Below are 6,809 nucleotides of genomic sequence, written 5' to 3' on the forward strand. Positions count from 1 at the left end.
AGCAATTTTCTAAAAAGAAACAATGAGAAAAGCCTCAAATAATGACCTAAATATTTGTTTGGTAATACATAAGCCTGCCGAATTATGAAGACTAACAAAATATTTGTTTCCCAATATTCCATATAGCATTAAATTTGCCTAACTGAATTTGAGCATTATATCTTGGGGTGAAGGAAAATGCATTTCACAGCATCCCCATGCATCTTGTCTTGTAGTTTTATTAGACCACTAACTACTGTTTGTGATCATGTTGAGTCTTATAAAACTATACCATGCTCACCTTAATACACGCAACACACTACTTTAAAATGGATCTAGTCCATGTGCTAGGGCTCCGAACTGCTCCGCAAAGGTAGCCACACATCAAGGAAGCCTTTGAATATCTATTCACATATCCAAAACAAATGATGTAAAAGGAAAGAGATGGAAGATGTTTCAATATAAAATAGTATGGATGTTGAAGCAAGGTGCAAACCAATCTAAGCTAGTGTTTTAGGCTGCTTGGGCTCCGTACATAAAACTATTAAAGTGCTTCTCAAGCTCAGCACGAGATCAAGCCAAGACTAACATAAGCTGTTCAAGCTCAGCTCCTGCGAGTTCTGAGCCAAGTTCCACTCATGTTCAAGCCAGGCTCGGGTCATGAATTTCAGGCAAGTTCTAACCCTGAGCTCAGCATTTTTTCTATGTCTTTATAGGCCAAGATCAAACAAGTTTTTATCAAGCCAATCCCGTGGATCTCTTGCAGCCTGATGTTGAAGAAATCAGTATCTCAGCAGAATTTTGACCAGTATAAGCAAATGATTAGGTTTTAACATATATCAATCGCACATGTCGTACATTTATATCATTGCACATCTGCTCACATGAAAATAACTTGAGAAAGACAGCAAGGCAATTCAAGCTGCATGAACACACCTTCCAAAAAACAGTTGCACTGCATAAGCTCTTGGATCAAACACCACTGGAACACCATCACACAGAATAAGGCTGATCCCTGCAGCTTCCTTCAGCTTCAACAGGAAATATAGTATATGATGCTTATCATTATCATGCTACTTGAAGAAGTGTTCGATCAACGGAGATTTTTATTGCGAGCCATCTCTTGGAGCTCCTCTAGAGATGGAGGACGAGGACCCTCAGGAGGGTAGACCACATATGGGCGCTGCAAAGATAGTTTGGTGAACCTTTTAGAGAAAGAAGCAAAACTAAATTCTCCTGCTGCAGTGATCATATGCCAGATCTGGATTTCATTCCACAATTGGGATACTATACAAACTACGATATAAGGTTCCAATCCAATATATTTTTCACCAATGGAAGTGTTCATCATAGAAAAATGAGCAATTCAGTTATTACTTCAACAACTAATCTGGATAAGACATTCTTTCAGGACTTTGGTGCAGGTTTAGTTTGGTGGAATGAAATTATGGACCTGATGGGCTCATGAGGGTGATCTCAGATAGCATCTTCACTAATGGAAGAATAAAACATCACAGTCACCTTTTCACGAAACATCACAGCTTAAGGGGTATGGCTTGGATTTGTTGTTCCATAAAAGCATAGGAGATACCTCCAATAACTGCTATACTCAAAGAATGGCCAATGTTTTACACAGGATTTAGTAGATTCTGTATAACTTGCATGGAAGGTAATCCTGACCAAAGAGAAGTAAATCCTGCAACATGTTTTTTCTGGCCCTTCAGGATGGCAGCTGGCCCACGAGTATTTCGTATGGTTTTTGAAGTAGAACGCAATACCGGATGATACCACTTGGCCTAGCCACATCAATCTCGTGCCAAACTATTTTTCTCTGGAAAAAAATCAGCCATTGTCATCATAGGTTGCCTCATTTAAGAAGGTGTATGAGTGGTCAGATGCTCTATGTACGACTGAAACACAGCCCAGTGAACAAAAATTTCATGTGTTCTTAGCTCTCCCCAGAGATAAAGTCCATTAAGGCAAACCATGATGTAGGTACCAAATTGGTATGCCTAATATTCAATGGAGGCAGTAACGAGCAAAAGGTATTTTTCTATGAACTTACTGCTTCACCTGCATGCTAGATTTAAGGTCATAACGATGCCCCTTAAGTAGTTTCTTTGGATATTTGAAGATATTTAATATCAGGAGAGGCTGAAAATTAAAAGCCAGAGAGTTGGACATGATGCAAATTAAAACCTTATCAAATTTTTGTGTGATTGCATTGCAGAAATTTTCCAATTCAGGCTATTGAGATCACAGTCAAAATACTATTATGACCAACTATATTGATATTGAAAAATTCCATTACCACTGTGATCACAATTATCAAGCCTTGCCATAACTATCTGGTGCCAACTTTGCAAATCTTCATTTATCAATTTTTCCTTTTATAATCAACCTTTAAAGCTATTGCAAGCTTTCCCAATTTCTTTTCCAAAACCTCCACCTAGGGTGGCAAAGAGTCAAGCATGGTCAGTTTTGCATCTAGCCAACCTCCACTATCAAGCTTCTAAGTTCCAACCCTTACCCTAACCACTAGTGGGTCAGGAAGACTGTCTCATACTCGACTCCAATGTGGAGTAAGAGAAGAAGGAAGAGGAAACAAACTAGAGGAGAGAAAGGAGGAAAGAAACTAAGGGAGGAAACTAATGAACATAGTGGCTTGCAGCTTCCAGCCTGTGACAGGGTAACAGACGTTGGCAGTTTAAAGTCTTGCAGCAAAGTGACCAAAATGACAATTCAGTGACTTGCAATTAGGCAATGAACAACTACGTGTAAATGACTTGCGGCAGGGAAACAAATAGTTGCAAGGCTCCTTGGAGGTGATGTCAGAATACCAAGATAATGAGGTGGTGATGCCAGCGTGCAGAGATGATGATGTGCCAATGAAAGGAGTGTGGGCAGGATAGGGGAAGGACGATGAAAGAAGAAGCAAGAGGAGGAGAAGAAAGAACAGAATTAGAGGGAAGAGGAGGAGAAGGGGCAATGGAAGTGGGTAGAAAGAAGCAATATGAGGTAAACATGGTTAGGGTTTGATCCATTACTTTTATTGTCCCATAATGTTTTATACTTTATCAATATACCTCATAAAACGTGCCCACAGGTCAGATTGCTTAATTTAAATGTTACCCAATCCACCGGTGGCTCTACCTTGCCTGACCCAGCCAATGAAATAACATTCCAGAACCTCTTCTTAAACCTCTTCAGATCTTTGCTGTGCATGCCTAGGCCTCCTCAATTGGTTCTCCACTTTGTCCTCAAGGTGCTACTTCTGCACCTGCTTTTATATTATTCCCCACTCGATGCTTTCAAGTTTTACCAAAAATCCATCTAAAGGTTATTGTTTTTGCCTTTGTCATCTTGTTTACTGGGACCCTCTTTTCTGACCAACATTACGAACCACTCAGAGCAGCCAACTCTACTGCTATTTCCTCAAGAAGCTAAGGAAACCAGTGTCACATGACAAACCAAAAGCACATCTTTTCTTTATCCACCCAACTCTAGTTCCGTAAGATATATCTTCATTTCTCCTTCCATTCACGTACATAATGGATTTAAGGTAACAGAAGCAATCTGTTATAAAATTTTTTGAAAAAAACAAAAAGCTAGCACACTGCTTATTTTTTTAAGCCATCAGTAAGGCCTCATTTTTAATTCTAATTATTATCGAAAATGTTTGTTTCTTTTGGGTGTACATGTTACATCCATACAGACAGACAGACAGACAGACATATATAGATATATTCTATGATTTCTTCTTGACAGCATATTGGCATATCATATTCTGATACTAATAAATGCTAATTACAGCCCCCACCAACTCAGAAACCCTATAGAACATCCTATAAAAAATGTGACACTGTGAAAGGCTAGCCTGACAAGTAATAAAATTAGTGAAAAAACAACATAGTTGAGTAATGATCTAGAAGAACCATCCTTATCAGTGAAAGAAAATATAAATAAAGAAAAATGGCATATATTATCCCCCAAATTTGAGAGCATATTAACAAGCCATGCATAACTTTTTTTTATATGTTGTGCAACATTGTCCTATGAAAGAACATATACTTGTATTAGGTATTCTATGAAGATGCATTAGTTATGTCAAAAACATTGCTCCACGTCAAGCAATTGTATGACAGCAAAGTGAGGGGTTATTTACGCATGGATATTATTACACATGATACTAAATTTGACTGATTTTAAGCCTTTAGATTAAAAAAGAGTAAATTTCACAAAACTGTTGTTAATCAACCTTCCAGGTGTAAATTATCCATGCAAGTAATATCTTCTGTCTAGAAAGTTATAGTAATGCACTAAAACCATATGATCCAAGGGTACCCAGAAAAGCAATTAAACAAATATTAGCATGCGATTGAAACAGTGGTACTCCAAATGAATAGATCATTAACTCTAATGGATCAAGTGATCAAAAGTATAGAATGAACTGTCGGTTAAAACTGCCATATCAGGTCTAGAAATGTTTTATGCATTAATGTTCACTGGCAGAGCTTAAAAATGATAAGAAGGTGGAGCACCTAATAAGCATTTACATAAAATATGGTTAACGTGATAATTAATGCTAAAAGTTTATTCAGCAAGTTTGGGCCATTTATCCACTACCTAGGTTCAAAAAGTTAGAAGTACATGCATGTATACATCCAATAAGAAGAGGTACTTTATTTTGTGTTGAAGGATGTAGGAGAGCAAGACTCAAGGTAACATGGATAGAGGTCGTGAGAAAGACACAGGAGAGCTAGAAATAATACCAGAGATGACCTTAAATAGAAATTCTTGGCAAATGAGGATTCATCAAATCAACCCCAAATGGGATAAAGCCGTACAGTTGTGTGTATGTGTTGCTTAAGTGGAAAATGGCAGTACTAGACAGTGCTACATATATTATAAAGTTAGGAGGTGTCCAGAACCAGAAACAACTACCAAGTTTCTACTTTGTAGAGCAACTGGGTGCACGAGATTCAACACAAATTGTTTATATTCCATCTAAACAAACTATGGATTTTTTCCTGTCATGGGTAATACAAGCATTCACCTATCGGTGCCACACAAGATACAGAACATTTGCTTAGATGGTCATTTTGGAGAATTCTAACTTTAAAGAACCAAACTAAAACACAACTAAGATTGATAAGATAAATCTTTAGAAGATGAAATATAAATTACTTATTTCTAATTGTTGCTTCAATAACTACTTAAGATGGCTCCAGTTGCTAGTTGTACACATGTCTTCATTTCAATCTCAGAGAAAAACTTGTTGCTACAGTAATGGATGGAAGGTAACATCAGCACATGTGATGCATATAAGATTTAAAAAGCAAAGATCAAATCAACGTTTGATAAAGATAAATTGGGAGTTTTAGTCTGCTATTGATCGGGGAAGAAAAAGATGATTCCCCGTTCAAAAAGTGATCATTATTGATATTTTCTTATTTACACATTTTTGTGTTATTGAATTAAACCTCCATATGCACACTCTCTCTCTCTCTCTCTCTCTCTCTCTCTCTCTCTCTCTCTGATTTCCTTTTTTAAATTTTCAATGCAGCATTCAACTAATCTCATTGTTTGAAAAAAAAAAAATCAAATCCGAATAAAAAGTATTGCATGTTCCACTACAGCAAACTCGATGTATTGCTAATAATGAAAGAGTTTGTTGCTCTTGACAAAATCCCAGAGTCATAACAACTATTGATTAAAAATCTTTCTCTTTGAAAATATCAACTACCTTCCCTAAATGAAATCATCACCAATAACCTACTTCTCTCTTGGAAAAATAAAATAACTAAAACAAAACAAAATCCATAACATACCCTAACGCTTTCGAGTTCTGTTCGATGCCCAAACAAAATCCAAGCAAGAAAACGAAGGAAAGTTTGATGCTTTGTGTTTCAACTGGCAAGAATAGAACAGAAGAAAGAACAAATCATATAAAAGAGAGGGAGAGCCTACGAATCCCAAGAACTTGTGCAGGGTTCTGGAGGAGTCGGCGGCGACGGCGCAGACGACGGCGATGGGAACGGCTACGTACGCCGCGAACTTGGCTATCTCGAGCATCCCCTTCGACGTCCCTAGAGACGACATCTCTCTCTAACCCTCCCTCCCCGAATGTACTCGGCGTCAAGACCTCTGTCTCAAAAGAAAGGGTCTCGTTGAGCAGTACCAGCCCCACTAATAAAAATGGTATTAAAATGGTATCACAGCCATCCATTGTATCAACACATGTCATTCATACATCAGAACCGTTCATTAGTACTTTCATTTATTAAGGTTCCTGAAAACGCGGATCACATTTTGACACGCATCAAATGCCCTTGCACGGCCATCATCCCATGATGACATTAGAATGGTGGTCGTCATTTGATCTTTCACAATTAGCATTATGGATGTTTTTATCCTAAGTCCTAACATCTCTTTTAAGACTATAAATACAATTGACTTAATTAAGAATTGATTTTCTATAATTTTAAAATAGGTATTTTGAGATTCTACTACTATGACAATTAATTTTTGCAATAAGAATTCAACTTTTTATTTTATTTTTTGCAAAAATAGATTTATCTTTTCATATGATTGATTTGGGATTTTATCGAAAATTTAAGCCCCTATTTAAGAATGAACATGAGAATTTACCTCAATTGATGCACGCAAATAGAGTTATAGATTATTTACATGTAAAAAATGTAGTTATAGTAGTCACAAGGATAGATTTAGCAGTCCTACAAGATTTAGATTTTTTTTGTGCAATAATATATTAACTTGTTCTTACAAAAGTGTAAGAAAAGTTAGCTTTTCTTGCTAAATTTTTATTT

At 36.9% G+C, this 6,809-nt stretch overlaps 1 protein-coding gene across 1 annotated transcript; it reads right to left on the minus strand.

Moving 5' to 3' along the window:
- Positions 1–437: 437 nt before the first annotated feature.
- LOC120107755 lies at positions 438–6,147 on the minus strand. Its single transcript, XM_039121186.1, has 2 exons — positions 5,950–6,147; positions 438–1,162 (listed from the first exon to the last, which is right to left on the minus strand). Exons 1-2 carry the CDS (start codon positions 6,079–6,081, stop codon positions 1,073–1,075), a joined length of 222 nt encoding a protein of 73 aa, XP_038977114.1. The 5' UTR covers positions 6,082–6,147; the 3' UTR covers positions 438–1,072.
- Positions 6,148–6,809: the final 662 nt, after the last annotated feature.

This window comes from Phoenix dactylifera, unplaced genomic scaffold (assembly GCF_009389715.1).
Source record: "Phoenix dactylifera cultivar Barhee BC4 unplaced genomic scaffold, palm_55x_up_171113_PBpolish2nd_filt_p 001002F, whole genome shotgun sequence".
In the NCBI taxonomy this organism is placed as follows: domain Eukaryota; kingdom Viridiplantae; phylum Streptophyta; class Magnoliopsida; order Arecales; family Arecaceae; genus Phoenix; species Phoenix dactylifera.

Bases quoted from the DNA above. Each gene is read 5' to 3' on its own strand.
- LOC120107755 (XM_039121186.1), bottom strand. From the start codon at position 6,081: ATGTCGTCTCTAGGGACGTCGAAGGGGATGCTCGAGATAGCCAAGTTC. The intron at 1,163-5,949 runs GTAGGCTCTCCC...CTATCTTTGCAG, and splicing joins TGCACAAGTTCTTGGGATTC to CGCCCATATGTGGTCTACCC.